Source organism: Pristiophorus japonicus, chromosome 6, assembly GCF_044704955.1.
Source record: "Pristiophorus japonicus isolate sPriJap1 chromosome 6, sPriJap1.hap1, whole genome shotgun sequence".
Lineage (NCBI taxonomy): Eukaryota > Metazoa > Chordata > Chondrichthyes > Pristiophoridae > Pristiophorus > Pristiophorus japonicus.
The window spans coordinates 40,632,342-40,658,772 of record NC_091982.1 but is presented as its reverse complement, the minus strand read 5'-3'; the positions used below and the strand labels follow the sequence as shown (position 1 = coordinate 40,658,772).

Sequence of the window (26,431 nt, the reverse complement as noted above, 5' to 3'; positions counted from 1 at the left end):
TCAGTAGACAACGATACCTTTTGGGAACCTGAGGCTCTTGCACTATTGCAGGCTGCCGGCGGAAAACATTATTGCAGACATTTCAAACACAGCAAATGCAATTCTTTAGGTTATGCCGAATCACTTTATGGTAAATATTGCATTTTTCATGCCTGATTGTCACAAACTTTATTTCTAGTAATATGTCTTCAGTTTAATGGAGAACTCAAAATGGTGGCTGAAAGGAGTTTCAAAATAAGTTTGAAGCAGTGATTTGATCCAACGATCTTTATTGGTAGATTTTGCTGACAAATCATTTTTGCTATTGTTTTCACATCCTTAACAGTGCCTTATTGAAAGTTTTTCCGCCTTCCTCGTGGTTTATTTGTATGTTCCCTATCTCTTGGTTGTAATTTGTTGTTTTAGAAATATATGGCCTGAAATTCCAGTCGGAGGTTTCTTTCAGACGAGCGACTCCGACTGGAGAATTTTTCCGAAAGTAACTGGTGGCCCCGGAGGAGCGTGGACTTTCATTGGGGAGGCCTTCTCTTCCCGCGCTGCGAAGCGCGCTCCCGTCCTCCAGGTTCCCATGCAGAAGAAGCAGTCATGTGTGATTGCTCAACCAATCAGGTACAGTATTCTCAATTAATAGCAATGGGAACTCTATCGATGAGTTCTCATTGCTATTAATTGAGAAAAAAAACACTAACCCCAAATAAAACATTTTTAAAAACACACCACGTAATTAAAATTAATTTAAATTAAAGTTAATAAATATCTTTTTTTCTGAGTTTTTAAAAAGTGATTTTAATTATGGGTTAAAATAAATTTAACATAATGAGCAGGGTTTTAAAAAAAAAAAGTTTTTTTTAAATTTTATTTTTTATGTTTTAAGTGTGTTTTTAAAACTCTTGCGCCTGTAAAAGTAGGCTATGCGCCTGCCTTTATCAGGCACAAGAGTCTTGAGGACATTTACTGGGCAAGATATGGGTACATACCGCTGGAGCTTGACAGATCGAAAAAGCCGGTTTTCAGCACTTGTGCATTGTGTGCTGAAAACTGGCTTTTGTGATGCCTTCCCAGGTCCGTACACACTCCGTATGGACCTGGGGAGGCTGGGATTTCTGGGCCATTAAATTTGAACTTTCAGCTGCAAAAGAGTTTGCATGTTAAACTTCTGACACTGTAAATGTGCTATGATGGATAAATGCATGTTAGATATCTTATAGATATGTACTATTTTATACAAGGATAGGTCTACTACGTATGAATCCAGACCGATCGGTGGCAGGGTCGTCTGGAATCTGTAAAATATTCCGGAATCTGGACCCGCTGACCCTGTCAACCTCGGGGCCTCCTCACCGGCCCACTCCAACACCTCTGCGATGGGGCCCGCTGGCCCGAACACTTCCTTGGCAGCAGGGTCCGCCCAAACAGCTCCACCATGGCAGGGCCTGCCTGAACACCACCTCCTTGGCGGCGGGGCCCAGCCCGAAGAGCTCCACCTCGGCGGGGCAGGCGGCTCGAACAGCTCTTCGGCGGGGACCCCCTTTTCTGACGTTCCGAAATCCAGAAATACCCGAACCTGGGCTCTGGTGTTTCCGGATTTGTAACAGAAAGACGTTTCAAAGTTTGGAAAAACGCAGAATCCGGAATGGCCTCCGTCTACAGCGTTCTGGATTCTGGATACTGCACCTGTATTACATTTAGTCCCCTCATCCAAATCATTGATATATATTTACAATCTATATTAACGATTTGGAAAAAGGGATTGAGTGTAACGTAGCCAAGTTTGCTGACAATACAAAGATGGGAGGAAAAGCAATTTGTGAGGAGGACACACAAAATCTGCAAAAGGACATAGACAGGATAAGTGAGTGGGCAAACATTTGGCAGATGGCGTATAATGTTGGAAAGTGAGGTCATGCACTTTGACGGGAAAAAAATCAAAGAGCAAGTTATTATTTAAATGGAGAAAGATTGCAAAGTGCCGCAGTACAGTGGGACCTGGGGGTACTTGTGCATGAAACAAAAAAGTATAGTATGCAGGTACAGCAAGTGATCAGGAAGGCCAATGGTATCTTGGCCTTTATTGCAAAGGGGATGGAGTATAAAAGCAGGGAAGTCTTGCTTCAGCTATATAAGGTATTGGTGAGGTCACACCTGGAATGCTGCGTGCAGTTTTAGTTTCCATATTTACGAAAGGATATACTTGCTTTGGAGGCAGTTCAGAGAAGGTTCACTAGGTTGATTCCGGGGATGAGGGGGTTTGACTTATGAGGAAAGGTTAAGTAGGTTGGGCCTCTACTCACTGCAATTCAGAAGAATGAGAGATGTTCTTATCAAAATGTATGAGATTATGAGGGGGCTTGACAAGGTCGATGCAGAGAGGATGTTTCCACTGATGGGGAAGACTAGAACTAGAGGGCATGATCTTCGAATAAGGGGCCGCCCATTTAAAACAGAGATGAGGAGAAGTTTCTTCTCAGATGGTTGTAAATCTGTGGAATTCGCTGCCTCAGAGAGCTGTGGAAGCTGGGACATTGAAGAAATTTAAGACCGAAATAGACAGTTTCTTAAACGATAAGAGGATATGAGGAGCGGGCAGGGAAGTGGAGCTGAGTCCATGATCAGATCAGCTATGATCTTATTGAATGGCAGAGTAGGTTCGAGGGGCCATATGGCCTACTCCTGTTCCTATTTCTTATGTTTTTATATTGTGAATAGCTGGGGCCCAAGCACCAATCCTTGCAGTACCCCACTAGTTACAGCCTGCCAACCCGAAAATGTCCCATTTGTTTCTACTCTTTGTTTTCTGTCCGTTAACCAAGACTCACTCTATGCTAGAATATTACCCCCAATCCCATGAGCTCTAATTTTGTTTGTTAACCTCTTGTGTGGCACCTTATCAAATGCCTTCTGGAAATCCAAATACACCACATCCACTGGGTCCCCCTTAACCACCCTTCTAATTATAGCCTCAAAGAACTCCAGCAAATTTGTCAAACATGATTTCCCTTTCATAAAATCATGCTGACTCTGATTGAATTATGCTTTTCCAAATGTCCTGCTCCACTTCCTTAATAACGGACTCCAGTATTTTCCGAACGACAGCTATTAGGCTAACTGGTCTATATGCCCTGCTTTTTAAAAAAAATAGGGGCGTTACATTTGCGGTTTTCTAATCCGCTGGGACCTTCCCAGAATCCAAGGAATTTTGGTAGATTACAACCAATGCATCTCTGCAGCCACTTCTTTTAGGACTCTAGGATGCAAGCCATCGGGTCCAGGGAACTTATCCGCTTTTAGTCCCATTATTTTACTGAGTACTACTTCATTAGTGATTGTGTTAAGTTCCTCCCTCCCTATAGCCCCTTGATTATCCCCTATTGGGATGTTTTTAGTGTCTTCCACTGTGAAGACCGATTCAAAATATTTGTTCAAAGTCTCTGCCATTTCCCTGTTCCCCATTATTACTTCCCCAGTCTTATCCTCTAGGGGACCAACATTTATTTTAGCCATTCTTTTCCTTTTTTTTTTGTACCTATAGAAACTCTTACTATCTGTTTTTATATTTCGTGCTAGTTTACTTTCATAATCTATCTTCCCTCTATTTTTTAGTCGTTCTTTGCTGGCTTTTAAAAGTTTCCCAGTTCTCTGGCCTCCCACTAGTCTTGGCCACATTGTATGTCCTTGTTTTCAGTTTGATACCATTCCTTATTTCCTTAGTTAGCCACGGATGGTTATCCCTTCTATTACAGCCTTTCCTTCTCATTGGGATATATTTTTGTTGAGCATTATGAAATATCTCCTTTTTATTTTTTTTCTCTGCTCATCAACCGTCCCATACTTTAATCTATTTTCCCAGTCCACTTTAGCCAACTCTGACTTCATAGCTTTTTAGTCTTGTTTATTTAAGCTTAGGACACTGGTTATAGATCCAACTTTCTCATCCTCCAACTGAATTTGAAATTCAACCATGTTCTAGTCACTCATTCCTAGAGAGTCCTTTACTAGGAGATTGTTTATTAATCCTGTCATAGAAACATAGAAAATAGGTGCAGGAGCAGGCCATTCAGCCCTTCTAGCCTGCACCGCCATTCAATGAGTTCATGGCTGAACATGAAACTTCAGTACCCCCTTCCTGCTTTCTTTTGAATATATTTAGTGAATTGGCCTCAACTACTTTCTGTGGTAGAGAATTCCACAGGTTCACCACTCTCTGGGTGAAGAAGTTTCTCCTCATCTCGGTCCTAAATGGCTTACCCCTTATCCTTAGACTGTGACCCCTGGTTCTGGACTTCCCCAACATTGGGAACATTCTTCCTGCATCCAACCTGTCCAAACCCGTCAGAATTTTAAACGTTTCTATGAGGTCCCCTCTCACTCTTCTGAACTCCAGTGAATACAAGCCCAGTTGATCCAGTCTTTCTTGATAGGTCAGTCCCACCATCCCGGGAATCAGTCTGGTGAATCTTCGCTGCACTCCCTCAATAGCAAGAACGTCCTTCCTCAAGTTAGGAGACCAAAACTGTACACAATACTCCAGGTGTGGCCTCACCAAGGCCCTATACAACTGTAGCAACACCTCCCTGCCCCTGTACTCAAATCCCCTCGCTATGAAGGCCAACATGCCATTTGCTTTCTTAACCGCCTGCTGTACCTGCATGCCAACCTTCAATGACTGATGTACCATGACACCCAGGTCTCGCTGCACCTTCCCCCTTCCTAATCTGTCACCATTCAGATAATAGTCTGTCTCTGTTTTTACCACCAAAGTGGATAACCTCACATTTATCCACATTATACTTCATCTGCCATGCATTTGCCCACTCACTTAACCTATCCAAGTCACTCTGCAGCCTCATAGCATCCTCCTCGCAGCTCACACTGCCACCCAACTTAGTGTCATCTGCAAATTTGGAGATACTACATTTAATCCCCTCGTCTAAATCATTAATGTACAATGTAAACAGCTGGGGCCCCAGCACAGAACCTTGCGGTACCCCACTAGTCACTGCCTGCCATTCTGAAAAGTACCCATTTACTCCTACTCTTTGCTTCCTGTCTGACAACCAGTTCTCAATCCACGTCAGCACACTACCCCCAATCCCATGTGCTTTAACTTTGCACATTAATCTCCTGTGTGGGACCTTGTCGAAAGCCTTCTGAAAGTCCAAATATACCACATCAACTGGTTCTCCTTTGTCCACTTTACTGGAAACATCCTCAAAAAATTCCAGAAGATTTGTCAAGCATGATCTCCCTTTCACAAATCCATGCTGACTTGGACCTATCATGTCAACATTTTCCAAATGCGCTGCTATGACATCCTTAATAATTGATTCCATCATTTTACCCACTACTGAGGTCAGGCTGACCGGTCTATAATTCCCTGCTTTCTCTCCCTCCTTTTTTAAAAAGTGGGGTTACATTGGCTACCCTCCACTCGATAGGAACTGATCCAGAGTCAATGGAATGTTGGAAAATGACTGTCAATGCATCCGCTATTTCCAAGGCCACCTCCTTAAATACTCTGGGATGCAGTCCATCAGGCCCTGGGGATTTAACGGCCTTCAATCCCATCAATTTCCCCAACACAATTTCCCGACTAATAAAGATTTCCCTCAGTTCCTCCTCCTTACTAGACCCTCTGACCCCTTTTATATCCGGAAGGTTGTTTGTGTTCTCCTTAGTGAATACTGAACCAAAGTACTTGTTTAATTGGTCTGCCATTTCTTTGTTTCCCGTTATGACTTCCCCTGATTCTGACTGCAGGGGACCTACGTTTGTCTTTACTAACCTTTTTCTCTTTACATATCTATAGAAACTTTTGCAATCCGCCTTAATGTTCCCTGCAAGCTTCTTCTCGTACTCCATTTTCCCTGCCCTAATCAAACCCTTTGTCCTCCTCTGCTGAGTTCTAAATTTCTCCCAGTCCCCAGGTTCGCTGCTATTTCTGGCCAATTTGTATGCCACTTCCTTGGCTTTAATACTATCCCTGATTTCCCTAGATAGCCACGGTTGAGCCACCTTCCCTTTTTTATTTTTACGCCAGACAGGAATGTACAATTGTTGTAATTCATCCATGCGGTCTCTAAATGTCTGCCATTGCCCATCCACAGTCAACCCCCTAAGTATCATTCGCCAATCTATCTTAGCCAATTCATGCCTCATACCTTCAAAGTTACCCTTCTTTAAGTTCTGGACCATGGTCTCTGAATTAACTGTTTCATTCTCCATCCTAATGCAGAATTCCACCATATTATGGTCACTCTTCCCCAAGGGGCCTCGCACAATGAGATTGCTAATTAATCCTCTCTCATTACACAACACCCAGTCTAAGATGGCCTCCCCCCTAGTTGGTTCCTCGACATATTGGTCTAGAAAACCATCCCTTATGCACTCCAGGAAATCCTCCTCCACCGTATTGCTTCCAGTTTGGCTAGCCCAATCTATGTGCATATTAAAGTCACCCATTATAACTGCTGCACCTTTATTGCATGCACTCCTAATTTCCTGTTTGATGCCCTCCCCAACAACACTACTACTGTTTGGATGTCTGTACACAACTCCCACTAACGTTTTTTGCCCTTTGGTGTTCTGCAGCTCTACCCATATAGATTCCACATCATCCAAGCTAATGTCTTTCCTAACTATTGCATTAATCTCCTCTTTAACCAGCAATGCTACCCCACCTCCTTTTCCTTTTATTCTATCCTTCCTGAATGTTGAATACCCCTGGATGTTGAGTTCCCAGCCCTGATCATCCTGGAGCCACGTCTCCGTAATCCCAATCACATCATATTTGTTAACATCTCATTACACAGGACCAGATCTAAGATAGCCTGCTCCATGGTTGGTTCCAAAACATACTGTTCAAGGAAACTATCCCGGATACATTCTATGAACTCTTCCTCAGGGCTACCCTGGCCAATTTGCTTTGTCCAATCAATATGAAGGTTAAAATCGCCCATGATTATTGCCGTTCCTTTTTTACAAGCCTCCATTACTTCTTGATTTATTCTCCGTCCCAACAGTGTAGCTACTGTTAGGGGGCCTATAGATAATGCCCACCAGTGACTTTTCCCCCTTATTATTCCTTATCTCCATCCAAACTGATTTAACATCTTGATCTTCTGAGCCAATATCGTTTCTCACACTAATTCACTGATCTCATCCTTTATTAACAGAGCTACCCCACCTCCTTTTCCTTTCTGTCTGTCCTTCTGAATTGTCAAATACCCCCCCTGAATATTTAGTTCCCAGCCTTGGTCATCTTGCAATCACTTCTCTGTAATGGCTATCAGATCATACCCATTTGTATCTATTTGTGCTGTCAACTCATCTATTTTGGTACGAATGCCGTGTGCATTCAGATAAAGAGCTTTTAAATTTGTTTTTTTTATCCTTTTTTCCTGCTTTGACCCCACTTTCTGATTTGCGTTTATGTTTTGTACATTCTGTCCCTTCCGGTCACGCTCTGGTTTTCATTTTCCCCCAGTGCTACCCTGCTCCATTGCCTTCTCCTTATTCTGTGACTTTTTATATTTCCGCACAGCTGAACCCACCCCCCCAGTAATTAGTTTAAAGCCCTCTCTACAGCCCTAGTTATTTGATTCGCCAGGACCCTAGTCCCAGCACGGTCTAAGTGGAGTCCGTCCCAACGGAACTACTCCCTCTTACCCCAGTACTGGTGCCAGTGTCCCACGAACCAAAACCCATTTCTCCCACACTAGGCTTTGAGCCACCTGTTTAACTCTCTGATCTTATTTACCTTATGCAAATCTGCTCATGGCTCAGGTAGTAATCCAGAGATTATTACCTTTGTGGTTCTGCTTTTTACTTTGGCCCCTAGCTGCTCGTATTCCCTCAGCAGAACCTCTTTCTTTCTCCTACCTATGTCGTTGGTACCTACGTGGACGACAACTGGATCTTCCCCCTCTCACTCTAACTTCCTCTCCAGCCCAGAGGAGATGTCCTTAATCCTGGCACCGGGCAGGCAACACAGCCTTCGGGACTCACGCTCTCGGCTGCAGAGAACCTTTATCTATCTCCCTAATGATACTGTCCCCTACCACTACAACGTTTCTTTTTACCCCCCCACCCCCCCCCCCCCCCAACTTGAATGGCATCCCCGTATCACGGTGCTGTGGTCAGTTTACTCATCCTCCCTGCAGTCCCTGCCCTCGCCCACACACTGAGTAAGAGCCTCGAATCTGTTGGACAAGAGCAAGGGCCAAACCTCCTCCATTACTCGATCCTGAGTCCCCCTAACTTCCTCACTCGTAGTCACACCCTTCTGTTCCTGACCACAGTCCAAATTTGAATTAATTAATCTAAGGGGTGTGACTGCCTCCTGGAACACAGCATCCAGGTAACTCTCCCCCTCCCTGATGTGTCGCAGTGTCTGCAGCTTGGATTCCAGCTCCTCAACATGGAACCGAAGTTCCTCGAGCTGCAGACACTTGCTGCAGATGTGATCGCTGTGGACCTCAATGGGATCAACCAGCTCCCACATGCATCAGCAGAAACACACCACCTGTCCTGCCATCTCTAGTGTATTTAATGAAGTTGCAAATTTTGTTTTTAATGCAGCTCTTAAATTCAAATCAATGCCCCGGAAAGGAGAGAGAAACTCACCAACCAACCAACCAACCAACCAACCAATCACTTCCCTTCTTTCCTGTGATGTCACACTTTGATTTTGATTTTTACTTCTTGTCTTCAGGTCAGTTGGTGTTTAGGCGGCTGCTCTCGCGCTGCTTGGCGGAGTGCCGCTCGGGTCGGATCTCGCGCTCTTTTGAAGGCTGCCGCTTTGTTGCTCCTCTCGCGCTGCTTGGGTTTAGGGGATCCACAATGAGGCATGCAGTTGTGAGCCTAGTGGATGAACTGATACATAATGTGATTGTTAAACCTTTGTTAATAAACCAACTAGTTCTTAATAGCAATGTGCTGCTATGAATGTGTAAGCAAAGAACCCATGAAGCAAATACATTACACCTATGTCGTTGGTTTCTACATGGACCACGACAACTGCATCCTCCCCATCCCACTTCCAAGTTCTTCCCCAACCCTAGCACCGACCGGGCAGGCAACACCACCTTCAGAACTCCCAGTCGTGGCTGCAGAGAACAGTATCTATCCTTCTGACAATACTGTCCCCTACCACAACTATATTCACTTTCTCCTCCCCTCCCCCCCCCCGCCCCACTTGAATGGCCCCCTGCGCCAACCATGGTGCCATGGTCAGCCTGCTCGTCCATTCCGCAGGCTTTTCCCTCATCCGCGCAACAAAAACCTCATATCTGTTGAATAAGGGCAAAGGCTAAGGCTCCTCCAACCCTGCACCTGGGGTCCCCTTACCTGCCTGAGTTGCAGTCACACCCTCCTGTCCCTGACCACTAACCAGACCTGTACTACCTAATCTAAGGGGAGTGACTACCTCCTGGTTCAAAGTGTCCTGGTAACTCTCCCCCTCCCAGATGCCCCGCAATGTTGGCACCTCAGACTCCAGCTCAACAACTCAGCTGAAGTTTCTCAAGATGCAGGCACTTACTGCAAACATGGTTGTCCAGAATCATAATGCTCTCCACAAACTCCCACATGCTGTAGTTGCGGCACACCATCTTCACTGCCATCCCTATATGACCTTGTTCCATTTAATTAAATTTGTATTTAAGTAATTTAGTTTGCAGTTTAGTTCCTTGACTACTAAAGTGATCTAGATTAAGTTATGGATAGTGAAATTAAATATCTACCTGTGACACACAGCACTACAAGTAGTGTAGGCAAAAAGCAGCAACTCCTTCCCCCTCTTTTTCCAAATTCCCAAATAAAAGACTTTGTTTAAGTCACTCTGCTGTGCAGACAGCTGCTGGTCAGGACCATAGTTGCATTTTTTTTTTTAATTGTGTTCGACACGGTCAGACAGTGGTTACAGGCATTCTAGCTTCAATGTCCTTGTATCCATTTTCATAACGGGATGCAGAGTTAACCCAGGTAATTACAGAGAATAAACAGAAAATGCTGAAAATCTCAGCGGGTCAGGCAGCATCTGTGGAGAGAGAAACCGAGTTAACGTTTCAGGTCGAAGACCCTTCTTCAGAACTCTGATGAAGGTTAACGTTTAATGAGGCTAGAGATTTGGTGGATGTGGTCTTTCCACACAGGAGATTAAAAATTAAAGGGTGTGGAATTCAGGGAAAAGTAGCAAATTGGATTAAAACTAGTTAGATGGGAGTAAACCAAGAATAGGAGTTAAGGCCAGTTTCTCAGTGGTTCGAAGTGGGTATTAGTGTTCCAGAGTTCTGTATTCGACTGCTTCTATTCAGAATGTATGTCAATGACATAGGAATAAAGAGAGTGATGTCTAACTTTGCAAATGTTACAAAAATAGAGTCACAGTAAATAATACTGCGGACTACAGGAAGCTGCAAGTGGGTATAGGGAAGATGCTGGAATGGGCAAAGAAGTAACGGTGGGAATTCAATGTCAGTCATGGTGTGGTAGTACATTTTGGATTAAAAAATTAAAGTAGTCATTATATGGGGCAAGGCTGAGTGATGTGGAAGAGCAGAGGAATTTGAAGGTTCAGTGGGGAACTTAAGAACATAAGAAATAGGAGCAGGAGTAGGCCATCTGGCCCCTCGAGCCTGCTCTGTCATTCAATAAGATCATGGCTGATCTGATCCTGGCCTCAACTCCACCTCCCTTGACTCCCTTATCATTCAAAAATCTATTTTTGAAAACATTCTAAAGTGGATACGGTAATTTAAAAAAAACTAATGGCATACTGGACTTTCTGGCATAAAGTATAAAAGTCTAGATTTAATGGTGAACGTATATAAAACCTTAGTAAGACCACAGTTGGAGTACTGAGTGGAGTTTTGAGCTCCACACTGTAAGAAGGATGTTTAGAGAGCCTAGTTCATATTCATTAGGATGCTGCTCAGAAAGAATCCTCTAGCTCCGCTGCTTGTTGTCACTATCTGACCTCGGCATTCCCTGAGGCCCTCCATCAATTACTCCTCTGCTTCCCTAGCAGTCTGCTCTGCTTCTCTCGTTGATTCAACCTCTGGCCACTTTTCAGTTTACAAAGAAAATGTTTTGTTCCCTGGTCACCCACCCTGCCGTCCTGTTATTGATGCAGTCTGTGGCTTTTTCTTTTTTTATAAACCTTTTTTTTTTTTTGCTTCCCCCTACTCTCTGACGCTCGACTGCCTTGCAGTCCTCCAGCCACAGGTTATCTGCGTCATCCACTGATCCCTACACAGCCAGAACATCACACAGACAGACACATGAGTAAACCAGACATGATTCCTGCATCACACCATTGCCAGAATTCAATATCTGTAACTTTGCATTTGTCACTAGTTTGGTGATGATTTCCCCCAGCTACTCAAGCGAATCATTTGACTCATAAATCAGTTCTCATGAAAGCTCTGGCTTACATTCTCTACTTCACATAGTCTCTTCTGGTGCTTTTTCTCTTTTTTTTGTCTCTACATGTTTTATATTCGAGACTACAAACCTTTTTAGCATGCATGTGTGCGGAAAGAATAAAAGACATCTTGACAAAACTCAGCTTCATGGCCTGATAATATCAGTGGCGCACAATGGTTTAACTATTCCTTCTGTATCTGACTTGTTTGTCAGCCACTAGGTAATAGCTCTCCAGCTCTCTGTTATCTAATGGTCCATTGATAATTTTGTCAGTTGAGGCGGTAAAGTTTAATCCAGTTCAGATTATTCTTTACCGTAGAGTGCTGACGGCATTGCAACCACTTAAATTGACTTGTATTCTATAAGACAATCGACCTATTTATTACTTGACACATTCAAACGTAATGAGCTGCCATGGATTGTATCATTTCCTGGTCTAACTTGTGCATTACATTGCGGTTAGGGTTATGACCCCTTTAAATAATGCTCAATTATGCTTTGTTCTGAATACTTTTTACTTTTAAATGTTTGTCCTGCCTCTCTCACCCTCGGCTGTGATGTGAGGATGAGCTTAGGCTTTTATAACCAGCGCTGTAACTTCTGTTCAATAGTTTAAAGGGTTATAAACAGCATCTTGCTTTTCATTTCATAATCTCAGTGGCTGTAACTGATCTATGTCTGACTTCACTGAGCTCATCAGTCCGCTTTAATGATCATCTGACCAAATCACTCCCCCCTCCAGGGTGTTCACATATCCATTTGTGGCTGGAATTCAGTGCCCGCCCTCTGAAGAAGATTCCTGGGATCTACTGCTAAAGCTACCTTAAATAATCCACAATAATCCTTCGATTTATTACAATAAGTCCACTCTCATTAGAGGACTGGGCTATAATTCAAATGTTTTAATATTGCGTTTCATGCCATCTCCTGGAACATTCACCATAACTTGTGACTTGTCATAAGATGTAAACTGCTTGGCTTTGAAGGACTATTTATAATGAGGACATAGTTACCATCAGTCATGTGTCTTGTAATTAACTCTCAGCACATCTACAGCCAGTTGAAAACTGAAGAGACTGGAGGAACTAACTTGGATGGATATGGTTTTTTTTAATATGTGTTTAAAAAGTCTTGTGTTTGCACTTGCTGTTGTCCTGATTTTTGGGCCAGACTTTTATGTAAATAATTAACATTGAAATTGCCCAAGTAGACATTTCAGAATGAAAATCCTGAGTGAAATTGGTCTTGGGCGGTAGTGCAAAATGGGTGCCAGCTACCACCCAGAACCAATGTCACCTCCCTGTGACACTGCAGTTGCATGCTCTAGTAAGTGGTGTGTGATGTGCAGTGAATTTCTGAAGTCTCCCAACTTTTGTCACTATCTTATTTATTAAAATAGGTAATGCAACAGGCAATTTTATTATGTTTATTTTGATGGTTGATTGGATTATTGTCTTTATGCTGCTTTTTGGGTTGTCCATCCTTGTAGAGATATTCCTGGGTCTCCTGTAGTTGAATTGGAGGGCAAGTCTGTTGCCAGCCCGCTGCCTGGCCAGCCAGTTACTAGTGATGTTGATAACTTCCCCTTTGTTTTTCTCTTCTTCATAGGGTGGCTGCAATCAGAGTGCGGGATCAAACTGCACCCCATTGCTCAATGTCACTACCCTTTAATGGTGTGTTTATTATCGTAAAGCAGCAAACTGCTTTTTTAAAAGCTCTAATTCTGTTTTCACTATCTGTTGCTATAGATTGCTTGCATGTTGTTAGAAAATGGAGCAGACCCTAATGTTACAGACAATATCCATTCCACTCCCTTGCATCGAGCTTCAGCAAAAGGAAACTTCCGTCTTGTGCAGCTCTTGCTGAAGCATTCTGCCTCTACAAACCTCCAGGACTTGGAGGGAAACACACCACTGTAAGTACCTCATTTCTTTTGAAGGGGTGTCGTTTATGTGGAATAGGGATTTTAAAATAAGGCTAAAACCTGAAGTATAGCTCTAAACAACTTTTGTCCTCTCTTTTTCCCTCCTCCCGCCCCCCCGACCCCCCCAACGTCACCTATACATATATCACTAATCATAGGTGATTTAAATATATTGACAAATTTCATACCTCATTCATTTTAAAATATGTTGTCAAATGCTTAGTTTTTAATGAGAGTGTGAGCTAGCGCACAAAGTGTGGTCACAGTACCAGTGCTTTGTTTTCAAGTTCGCAGTAGAAAAAAATAATCACGGAAAGACAAACTTCCAGGATCCAATCAAAACACACCTGCTTCATATCAATCCCAAGAGGCCCACACTAGCACAACCCTTCTCATTTTCCCCTCCCTGCTGCCCCCACTACTATTGTACAACACCTTTGTCCACCCCCATCCCATATTACCTATTTACTGTGAGCAACACCATGGAAGATCTGCTAACAATTTTAAACAGTCCCATGTGCAGGCATCTTGCTTTGTTTTACATTTATAACATTTGAAATTGCTTGTTGCTTCTGACCTGCATGTCTAACCTCTGGCTTCAAACTTGTAAGCATATTTCAACCACCGCCATTTTCTGACTAAATAACAATTCAACTCTGAATAACCTACACCTCTGTTTACTTAAGAATGTGATTTTCTGGTTAATGGGGACACTGCTCCAATTTAGTAGACTAATATGTCATGATATGTCTTTTATAAAACAGTATGTCATTATTTATCATGACCAATGCCACAGGGCACTCAAATGTGTGTAATTTTGCATTTGATTTGTGGCCATCACACTTAAGTGTTCAAGAACTGGTCAAAAATGACTTCTTTCACTATCTGAACACACTTGTCTCGAATGTTTTTCCAAATTCTTTGAACAACTACGTAATCCATCCTTTGCAATGGCGTAACCTTTGACTCACCATGGGCAAGGAATGCTTTGGGAGATCTGCTAGTATATTGGATGAAAATAATATTTCTGAGTTGCTTATAAACCAGCTTATCGGCCAATATCAATCATGTGTTGCTTTCCAGTTGTCTCATTGGCCAACATTAATCACCTGGTCATGGTGTTGATTTCTCATTGAGCATTTATAGTTATATGATCGTTGGGTTTTGTTTATTTATCTTTCCATTGGCCCAATCGCAATCAAACTGTTTTTGAACGTTTATCTCCAACATTATCCTTGTGTTCAGTGGCAAACACCACTCCTGTACACAAACCCTCACATCCTATAAACTAGAGTGTACCTTTACTTGCCCAATATTTAAGTAATTGATGCCAGCTAGGGGTCAAATAGAAACACAAACTTCCACTTATATTGCACCTTTTAACATTTAAAAAAAAATAATAAAAATAAATGTTACCATTTTCAAATTTAATTAAAAGTCCCTTTAATGAAGAATTTAAATTAAAAAATATATATAATTTTCATCTGGGATAAAATTTACATAAATGAATTTTAAATGTTTATGGATGTTTTTTTAATTAATTTAACATTTATATTAACATATACACTGGTAAAAGAAGGCCCTACTCCTGCTTTTACCAGGTGTAAGGGTTTCGTGGGCATTTGCTTGGCAGTAGTTGGCTAAATAGCCCAACTCTGTGTGCCAGCGAAAGTGATTTTTCGGTTAGTGCGGCCGATCTGTCCAGGCAAACCTTGATCGATTGCGAGTTCTGGGTTTTCGCGCACGCAGAAACCCAGAACTTACGGGGGGGGGGGGGGGGGTCTTTTAGACGCCGTCATGGGGTATGGAAAATCCGGGCAATTAAATCTGCATGTAAACCGCTTACTGAAAATGATGGAAAGCACAACTAAGCAAATAGGCAAGATGGACCAGAACACACACACTACCCACTGAAACAATCTTAAGTGACTTTTAATGTGATCAGTCCATTGAAAATCATGAACAAAACAAGCCAGTAAACCAGGATGCAATTTCAGATGTTTAACATATTACTGTTGCCCCCCCCCCCGATACCTGCAATGGTTGTGTGCCTCGAATTTCCAATGGGGCTTTCCATTATCTCCTGCAGTAAATTAAACTGGAACTCCAGCGAATGGCTCACATGGATGCCTCTGCCATTTCTCTGGGGTTTCTGCCGAAGTTACGGTGGGAGATTGGGAGAGCCTGCGTGGAAATCCTACCCCACGTTGTCTGTTTCTTAGGCTGTTGTTTATCAAATAGACTGCGTTTTTTTGAATGAAAAAGACCAATCAGTTGTAGTAGGGGTAATAGAGTTTGGGCTAGACACAGCAACTGGTCTATGCAGACAAAGGGAGCAGGGTATAGCACAAGGAGCGAGTACAACCTATTCTCCACTTCAGACATGCAAACAGCACTGCAGGAGACACACGAATGTGTGTAGATATTTTTTTGTACTGGCTGTACTTTGTACCTGAGCCAGTGTATTGTAATAATGATGAGATCACTGCTTCAAGTAATCTTGCCGTCAACTCCTTGTATTTCACACCTGATATTCGTGTGGCACAATCTTTCGTGCCACCGATGTCGATTTGGCTAATGGCACTTTTACTGCTGAGTCAGGTGGTCATGAATTCAAGGCCTCGAGCACATAATCTAATCTGCCAATTCATTGTAGCACTGAGACATTAAATTAAAGCCCCATTTTCCTCTTTAGGTAGATGTAAAAGATCCCATGGCACTTAATCGAAGCAGACCAGAGAATACTCCTAATGTCTTCATCCCTCAACTCAACATCACCAAAACAGACTAACTGGTCATTTATATTTTTTGGTATTTGTGGCACCTTGCTGTGTGAAAAATTATCTGTTGCATTGAATCACATAACTACAAAGATTACACTTCAAAATATCATCATAGGCAGTCCCTCGAAATCGAGGCAGACTTGCTTCCACTCTAAAAGTGAGTTCTCATGTGGCTGTACAGTCCAATGTGGGAATTACAGTCTCTGTCACAGGTGGGGCAGACAGTGGTTGAAGGAAAGGGAGGTGGGGAGGCTGGTTTGCCGCACGCTCCTTCCGCTGTCTGCGCTTGATTTCTGCATGCTCTCGGCGGTGAGACTCAAGGTGCTCAGCGCCCTCCCGGATGCTCTTCCTCCATTTTGGGCAGTCTTGGGCCAAGGATTCTCAGGTGCCAGTGGGGATGTTACACTTTATTAAGGAGGCTTTGAGGGTGTCCTTGAAACATTTCTTCTGCCCACCTGGGGCTCGCTTGCCGTGTAGGAGTTCTGAGTAGGGCGCTTGCTTTGGCAGTCTCGTGTCGGACATACGGACGATGTGGCCCACCCAACGGAGCTGGTTGAGCTGGGTCAGTGCTTCGATGCTGGGGATGTTGGCCTGAGCGAGAACACTGACGTTGGTGCGTCTGTCCTCCCAGTGGATTTTCAGGATCTTGCGGAGGCAGCGCTGGTGGTATTTCTCCAGTGCTTTAAAATAATTAATTAACTGTAAAGCACTTCGGGATTTTCTGATAGAATGAAAGCATAGATTTATATTTATAACATCAAATGTACAGCATGGGATATGTCAGGCAACCAATGGGCAGTGGGGGTGGACGTGGAGAGTGGGTCGGGGCTTTGGAGCAGTGCCTATTGATTGGCGGGGGGGGGGGCGCGCGGAGGAGGGTTAACCTCCGTTCCACATTCAGGTAAGTTACTTACCACCTTTTGTTGCAGGTGATTTCTAGGGCTGGTTTCCCTGAGTACAGTTTGTGGGGCTGCTGGCTGCCATCTTGGAGAGGGGTCCTCAAACCAGCATTATGCCCTGTACTTGCATATGGGTAAAGATTGACTCTTGTTTGTCCTTAACGAATATAATAGAGGACGCACTGGCCTAATATGAGAAATGTGCACACGCTTTCTGCATGCCATATTGGGGCTTTAGTAGTTCGAGTGGCGCCCAATACATGGCGCTATGCTGACCAATTTCTAGGCCTGAGTTATGGCAGCTATAATGAGACCTGATGTTGCACCTACCAAGAGCACCAACTATCAAAATTGTGGTTCTGCATGGTCAGTCCAGTACTTCAATGATGTGTTGGACAGCATTCTACTGCAAAATGTTGCTGCACCATTATTTTAACTCTTACAGCAGAGTTTCTTAAGGGAAGTAAAAAAGAAACTTCAACATTTTAAAGGTTTTGTTTGTTTGCAAAACTACCTGTAACTATTTCCACATGGGTGTGCTTGTATAGAGGCATTTTATAACATTGTAAATTATAGCACCATGATAATCCTCCAAGTGAGATAAAATGTAGTTCTGATTGAGTCCTGAACCAATAGTAAACCTTGAGTGGTTTATGAATGTTGCAAGTTTGTATTCATGCTGTAAGTCCATTATTTATAATATAGTTCAAACTATTGGTCTGGAAATAGCTGCAACAGCGATATTGACGACAAACAGCATTAGTTAGGCCGCTGTACTCCCCGATCCTCTAGTGACGAATTTTGTGGAGAACTGGTTAGCATATGCAGTGAGTAGGAAGCGATACAGCCATTGTCTGATACAGAATAAAGGGACCGGGGATTCTATTCCCGTTTATAAATAGTCATTTAGGGAAATTGGCATTTAGGCATATCTAAGAAGTTTTCCCTCTAGCTACCCATGCACACATACATACCTATTTGCTGATATAACATGACATTCTGCTGTCATAAAATCTACTTGCTTAACGAAGCTTAGATTTTAACTAGAAAATGCTGAACTGTTCAACAGCGAGACCAGTCTCTGTGAAACATGGCCAGTTCTTTGGGGTTGTTGACATTCCTTCTAGTGATAACCGCTCGTTTTTACTTCTCCATTTATTGTTGATATTTTATCACAATTCTGAAATTGCCAAAAACCTTTCAAACTAGATAAATGCACAAAGTGAATGCAGTTAACTTCAGTTTCTAACTGCACCTGATGTATTCTTTTACTGAGGACACATTTTCTTCATGTTCTCCAGATGCCTTTGTTATTACTTAGTGATTTAAATGCTTGTCTGGTTGTCGATTATAACATTTATAACTATGAACAAAGACTTGCATTTATTTAGTGCCTTTATGGAGTCTCAAATGTTTCATAGTGCTTTGAATTTGATTTATGAGAATGGGTCTGAGAATTCTCTTCGGATTGATCTTGTGTGCACTAAGTGCAGATGATGAGGCACAAGAAGCAGCCATATTCTTGAATAAACTCGCCTTGCTACCAGATCTCCAGAGCCGTTATTGTTCAGTCTAAGTGGCAACGACGTGAACGTTGGCTGACATGTAGAAAATTCGTAACCGCAAGGGGGGGGGCGGAGCTATGATTATTAGCCGATCAACATTTTGGCAAGGATCTCAGTGGGGCAGCGCCAAAGTCCCAGAAAATGATGGCATGGCGAAAGTAATGACCAGTTACTCACGCCATACTTTCCTGGAATTTCTGCATCATCATAATGGCGTGCACCATAGATGTGTCATTGCTATGGCGGCCATTTTCGTCAGGATCAGGCCCAATTTCTTGGCTATTCCAATAGTCACTGGGTAAATGTGCTACTGAACTATACCGACCAGGTTCAATCTGTGGCCTGTGCTGAGTAAGCTAATTTCAGCTAGGGCAGTGATGTGCACTGTCTTTGCTTTCAGTACATCTAGAGCTAGAGAAGTGAAAAAAGTTGATGCGATTCGTGATCCTGATTGCTATCCAGTGAACTCTACTGTAAAATGCACATGTGGTGATCCAGCTGTCATGCCCCCAAACCCCTCCTCATGGACCTGTAGCCTACTAACACTGCTATAATTACACATGAAAGTTGTTGCCTGTGGAACTATATGCCCTCAAGAATTAGAGCTAAACATGTACTGTAGTCCATTGCATGCAGTGACGATGGTGTATCTGTGAAATAGTAAAAATAAATGACATTCTACAACTGTTATATCAGGCAACTGGTACTAAAATATTATACATTATTGTTTAAACAGAATGCCAGTAAATATACAGCTTGAAATGGCTAATCTTTCTCCCTACTGTATTTGGACTTTGTGTGTGTGAGACGAGACCTTTGATTTAAAATTCTCTTTGCAGACACTTGGCATGTGAAGAAGAGCGGACTGAGGAAGCCAAGCTGCTGGTGGAGAATGGAGCGAGCATCTATATTGAGAACAAGGAGGAAAAGACACCCCTGCAAATGGCTAAAGGTGGTCTTGGCTTACAGCTGAGAAGAATAGTAGAAGGTTGAAAATGGAGGTTGTTTTATGACCCCAGTTTGAACTGTGGTGTTTCCCTCAAGACATCAAAATAAGAGCAAGGTGGGGAAAATCAATTCTGGGCACTTGTATTGATTGTGTACTACATGCTATCTCTGAGTATGTGCACAAACATGTTGTGTTACTTACAACTCCTGAAGTATTTAGACTTGTACCTGAAGGCAAGTCCCTTTACCACAGCCTTATTGATATAATATTCTTTGGTCTTAACAGCTCTGCAAACATAAAACAAGATGTACACCATCTAGTGACCTGTCACAGCAGGATTAGCACCACTGATCACAGAATAAATCCTCTTTCCACTTTTCAGTGTCACAACTGTTCATGGAAAAAGAATATCCAATGGCCAAAACTTGCAGCGGTGTAGGGTAGTCACTGTCCCAACAACTGGATTGGGTTTAGTCGCTGTATTGTTGCAGCAGATTGCTGGGTATGGTCATTCTTCACCCCTGAATGCTTGAAAGATGGATATCACTGGAAAACTAGAGATGTGAAAATATAAAAATAGAAGCGTGCTCAATAACATGCGGCTTTACACCAATGTATCTCACAGGAAATGCTTTAAAAACCGGTTGTGACCCTTGCAGTGACTGGAAATTTCTGGTGATTGTCTTCAAATGATTGATTTTCCAAATAAAATTACGTGTGAATCCTTTCTATCCCCTGCCCTTTTCAAAAGTCATTATGACAATAATTGAGCCTTGGTAAACAGTAGAAGAAAACATAATATTAATGGACTCTGCTAATGAATTGAGAATAGCAGATAAAGCAGTGGTCTTGACGTTATCGTAGTCTAACATTTATTTGGTGTCAGTCATTGTTGCTGATTTCCTGTGTGACTATCCTATTGTCAGGTGGGGCTGAGGACCTTTCTATGTGACTATCCTTTGGGGAGTTGAGGGAGGGGAAAAAATAATCATCAAAGCGAAACAGTAATTTTAACAAACTTTTTATTTTCATCTTATTACTGGCATTAAACACACTGTTTAATGGAGTTACTGGTAGTCACTTTGGACTGTTGCCTCTCTTACAGTTGGAACCGAGACAGCAAGAGGGAGAAAACCTATAAAATATTTGAAACAAAAGGTTCTCTAGTTTTGTTTTGTTGACGCTTTCTAAGGATGTCTGCTGATTCTGTGCGGTGTTAGCGTTCATGTTGTTTTCACAGCTAGAAATGTCCAGTACAATGCATTAGTGCAGAAACTAATGTTTAAAACAAAATAAGAGGTTGTATATTTGCTGGGCGTCATCTGTTACTATGTCAGTTTGGGTTGGATGAAGAGAGATTATGGAGGAAAGATTTGATATGTAATATTGAACTTGTGCTTATATAGCAGATCATATGTGGAAGAAGAAATATGATTGAAAGAGCTGCTTCTCTTACAACCTACTGGTGTGTACTGAATGTGGTTCCTGTAATAAAGATGTGTACACAATCATTGCTTTTTTCCTTTATCTAAAAAAAAAAATCCTGAATCTTTTCCCATAAGTACCTGTAATTATTTTTATGAAATATGACTGTGTAATCTGATCGTTCGTTGTCATTCGGCATTCTACACACATCAGTGACATTACGCTAGGTGGTGACGCACATAACCTTTGCTCCTGCCTCGTATTAAGAGGGCTGTATTCCAGTGTCTCTCGGGTGCTTGGGATTCACCCGACTATTCTGCTACATTACTGGATCAAACTCCGTGGTTCCTAGACCTCACATGACCTGCTGCACTCTCACTGGCTTTTGGCTCTGCTCCCTCCTGCCTGTCTAATCCCACATTCATCTGAGAACTATGGTCCATGCCTTCAGGAAATACTGTGTCTATTTCTGGAGTTCATTCAAGCTGTTCTGCTGATTCTTGTGATGGACCCCAATCCTCATCTGATTCCTAGGCTTCACTACTCGGCTACTGAATTCCTGAACATTACTGTTCTACCTACATCAACCTCCCACTCCTCCAGTTTCTGGGTTCAATTCCTGATTGTCTAACTTCCATCTTCTCCTGAGAACTTGAAAGCTGCCCTCCCAAGGTAACATTTTGGCCTTTGCTTCCAAACTCCATTCATGCTGCTCCATTGGCTTCTGAGCCTGAGCTATGCTCTGCTGGTTTCCAAGCGCAAACTTCACTTCTCCTCTGATCGCTGAGCTGGACTATCTGCTGATTCCTGCACGAAAGGCAGGTTGCCAGTTTAATCCACAGCCAACTTAGCCGGATTGTCCACACCTGCCAAAATACCACCATCTTTTTCAGGTCCTGGCACATCAACCAGGCAATAACCATGGGCAACCATGTTAACGGGGACCAGGTCATCAGAGTTGGTGTCAGCTACTGAAAGGATACCTACGGTTACCATGCAACATAACTAGGGCTGGCACAGACTATGACTAATTGCCAGTAGTGGGTTGAAGTTTATCTGCACGCTGTAATACTGACCTATGGAGATGATGCTGTGGAGTAGCAAACAAGTGCCACCACCCCACAGCCATCTTGTACTGCACCATCTTCCATTTCAGCAGTCATCGAACCAGAGCTCGGCTGCACTATCACTGGCCTGCAGATTCATGCCTGCACCTTGGGTTTCCTTTCCCTTCATTTTTGCCTGTCGGTTCTCACCCTCTTCCTCCTTCAGCTTCAGTAAAGGTTGCCAACGGTTTGAAATGCCTGCTGAGCATTTCCTCCGGCTCCAAAATAAAAATGTGGTGCTCTTCTGATACCTTTTAATTATCCCCATCTCTTTAAATTTCCCTTGTATGCTGTTTTCCATTCCTGCTGCTTCTGTGCTTACTGAATACATCAAGTTTGCACCTCAATGATGCAAATAAACAGACCAGTAAAACTGTCAGCACAGCACCCAATTCAAACAATGTAGATGTGAAATGCACCCCTATTCAAAATGTAAGCTGATAGATCCAGTTAGAACTAGCATGAGCACAGGTGTGATGTGTCAGATGGTTACTTCCTATGTAAGTACTATGATTTCACTATAATTGATGCAAAGAGCACCATGAGTTTCTGTTACGGGAGCTCAGGACTTTATGAAGTTCTAACATTATAGGTGTCATATGATAACTTGGGAATACAGTAATAAGCAGCATATACCATCTAAAGGTTACTCAACTTTTCTGAGACTGATTTTTGGGTCTGAGGCAGCTCCATGGCGGTGACCTCACACATTGTCCTGGTGAATACCGAAGTTAAACAGCAATGTTTTTGACAGATCGGTTTTGGTAGCAGGGCTTGGAGCGTCCCAGCAAGGTCTAAGTTGGTATTCTTTGGCATAGCTCCTACAAAGACTGCAGAATGATAAAAGAGAACAAGAATACCTCCATTGCCGGGCCTTCATATTCACTCACCATGATCTCTCCCAATCATCCTGGGTGCTGCTGGGTTACTTTTAGGTTGGTTAGGGAATCTTGAGTGAAACTGATAGAGATTAACTTCAAATCAAAAATGAACTGGTGTTATGATGAAAGTTCCTGGGGCAAGGCAGGAGTCAGGGTACATTAGTTGCCATCCATATCAGACGATATGAGGCGTGAATTGGCTAGAATAGACTGGCAAAGGATACTTAGAGTTGACGGTGGATAAACAATAGAAAACATTTAAAGATCACATGGATGAACTTCAGCAATTGTACATCCCTGTCTGGAGTAAAAATAAAACAGGGAAGGTGGCTCAACCGTGGCTAACAAGGGAAATTAAAGATAGTGTTAAAACCAAGGAAGAGGCACATAAATTGGCTAGAAAAAACAAAAAACCTGAGGACTGGGAGAAATTTAGAATTCAACAGAGGAGGACTAAGGGTTTAATTAAGAGGGGAATCTTGCAGGGAACATAAACACTGACTGCAAAAGCGTCTATAAATATGTGAAGAGAAAAAGATTAGTGAAGACAAACGTAGGTCCCTTGCAGTCGGCTTCAGGTAAATGTATAATGGGGAACAAAGAAATGGCAGACCAATTGAACAAATACTTCGCTTCTGTCTTCGAGGGAAGACACAAATAACCTTCCGAATATAGTAGGGGACAGTGGGTTTAGTGAGAAGGAGGAACTGAAGGATATCCTTATAAAGCGGGAAATTGTGTTAGGGAAATTGATGGGATTGAAGGCCGATAAATCCCCGGGGCCTGATAGTCTACATCCCAGAGTACTTAAGGAAGTGGCCCTAGAAATAGTGGATGCATTGGTGATCATTTTCCAACAGTCTATCGACTCTGGATCAGTTCCTATGGACTGGAGGGTAGCTAATGTAACACCACTTTTTAAAAAGGGAGGGAGAGAGAAAACGGGTAATTATAGATCGGTTAGCCCGACATCAGCAGTGGGGAAAATGTTGGAATCAATCATTAACGATGAAATAGCAGCACATTTTGAAAGCAGGATCGGTCCAAATCAGCATGGATTTATGAAAGGGAAATCATGCTTGACGAATCATCTGGAATTTTTTGAGGATGTAACTAGCAGAGTGGACAAGGGAGAACCAGTGGATGTGGTGTATTTAGACTTTCAAAAGGCTTTTGACAAGGTCCCGCACAAGAAATTGGTGTGCAAAATCAAAGCACATGGTACTGGGGGTAATGTACTGACGTGGATAGAGAACTGGTTGGCAGACAGGAAGCAGAGAGTCGAGATAAACTAGTCCTTTTCAGAATGGCAGGCAGTGACTAGTGGAGTGCCGCAGGGCTCAGTACTGGGACCCCTGGGACGATTTAGATGAAGGAATTGAGTGTAATATCTCCAAGTTTGCAGATGACACTAAACTGGGTGGCGGTGTGAGCTGTGAGGAGGACGCTAAGAGGCTGCAGGGTGACTTGGACAGGTTAGGCGAATGGGCAAATACATGGCAGATGCAGTATAATGTGGATAAATGTGAGGTTATCCACTTTGGGAGCAAAAACACGAAGGCAGAATATTATCTGAATTGTGGCAGATTAGGAAAAGAGGAGGTACAACGAGACCTGGGTGTCTTGGTTCATCAGTTATTGAAAGTTGGCATGCAGGTGGTGAAGAAGGCAAATGATATGTTGACCTTCATAGCTAGGGGATTTGAGTATAGGAGCAGAGAGGTCTTACTGCAGTTGTACAGGGCCTTAGTGAGACCTCACCTGGAATACTGTGTTCAGTTTTGGTCTCCTAATCTGAGGAAGAACATTCTTGCTATTGAGAGAGAGTGCAGCGAAGGTTCACCAGACTGATTCCAGGGATGGCTGGACTGTCATATGAGGAGAGACTGGATCATCTGGGCCTTTAATCACTGGAGTTTAGAAGGATGAGAGGGGATCTCATAGAAACGTATAAGATTCTGACAGGACTAGCCAGGTTAGATGTGGGTAGAATGTTCCCGATGTTGGGGAAGTCCAGAACCAGGGAACACAGTCTTAGGATAAGGAGTAGGCCATTTAGGACTGAGATGAGGAGAAACTTCTTCACTCAGAGTTGTTAACCTGTGGAATTCTCTGCCGCAGAGAGTTGTTGATGCCAGTTCATTGGATATATTCAAGAGGGAGTTAGATATGGCCCTTACGGCTAAGGGGATCAAGGGGTAATGAGAGAAAGCAGGAAAGAGGTACTGAGGGAATAATCAGCCATGATCTTATTGAATGGTGGTGCAGGCTCGAAGGGTCGAATGGCCTACTCCTGCACCCATTTTCTATGTTTCTATGATTAACATTTTTATGAGCATTCTTAGCACATGGTTTCTGCACAACCAAGGTGCAAAATATTGGACAGGAAAAGACCAACTAGTCAGTCTAGTTACACATCACAATATAGACATTCCCTACCCACCAGTTGCTACAGTATATGAAGGATGTTATAATTTGAAAAAGGACCTAGACCCTACCAGATGGGGAACGTTATTTTCTTCTATTTGCCACCAGGCGGAGTTGTCATTCCCTCCCAGCTATTTCTCAAATATAGTCTTATCACAAACTGACACATTATCTTAAATGATTTGTATCAATTCAGAATGATAATGAAAAGACTTAGTTATGATCTGCATGGAAAATACATGAGATGCATTATCTGGATCATTTATACAAACAGGAAACTTATAAGTCTGATATCCATCAAAGACTCTGATGTTTAGATAGGGATCAGTTCAAAGATGGAATTTAATATTGTACCAAGAAGCCAGAAAAGCTATGAGATAGTCTGGAAGGATTGCCTAATTTTATTATTGGAGAGAGGGTGAATATACCAGCATATGATATAGATGGGACGTTAGAGTAAGTGATTTTGGGCTATATGTTTTGTGAAAACAATGTTCTGAATTTTTGTGCTCAGACAATGTGTCCTAGCCTCAGAAGACTCCCTAGTACCCGTGCGAGAATTTTTTCATTCTCCCATCCATCCATTTCTACTGTCTCTCTGGTTGAGATTGTGAGTCAGTGCTGAATTATTACTATGGCTTTGCATCTATTGTGAACTGGGTTGAAAGTCCTGTTGGTAATGTGCCACAATTAAGGCAGGGAGGAGGGTGTATTTTCTGACATACACAAGCACCGATCTTACCTCACAAGCACCCCCCCCACCCATCCTAACACCCCCTCCACCACCCATCCTAACACCCCCTCCACCACCCCCCCATCATCCCCCATCCCAACACCCACCCCCCCCCCCCCCCCCCCATCACCACCACTCCCATCCCACCCCCACAAGTAGGCTCAGCCAAGACCCTGGACAGAAGAAAAACAATACGGCATTATAATCCATATTTTGAAAAAAAAAATCTAAACTTAGGAAGAGGTTGGATGGAAAGGGTCTATGCTGGGGAGCGGTAGGGAGAGGGGTTGGGCTTTGCCCTGGAGAGCGGGGTTG

At 42.9% G+C, this 26,431-nt stretch overlaps 1 protein-coding gene across 1 annotated transcript in view; it reads left to right on the top strand.

Annotated features, from left to right (window-relative positions):
• Positions 1–21,052, top strand: part of psmd10 (proteasome 26S subunit, non-ATPase 10) — a 44,994-nt gene extending 23,942 nt beyond the window's left edge. The window contains exons 4-5 of the mRNA XM_070882791.1: positions 13,173–13,339; positions 19,435–21,052. Of these exons, the coding sequence (XP_070738892.1) occupies positions 13,173–13,339; positions 19,435–19,588 (321 nt within the window). The 3' untranslated portion in view covers positions 19,589–21,052. The remainder of the gene's footprint in view (positions 1–13,172; positions 13,340–19,434) is intronic.
• Positions 21,053–26,431: the final 5,379 nt, after the last annotated feature.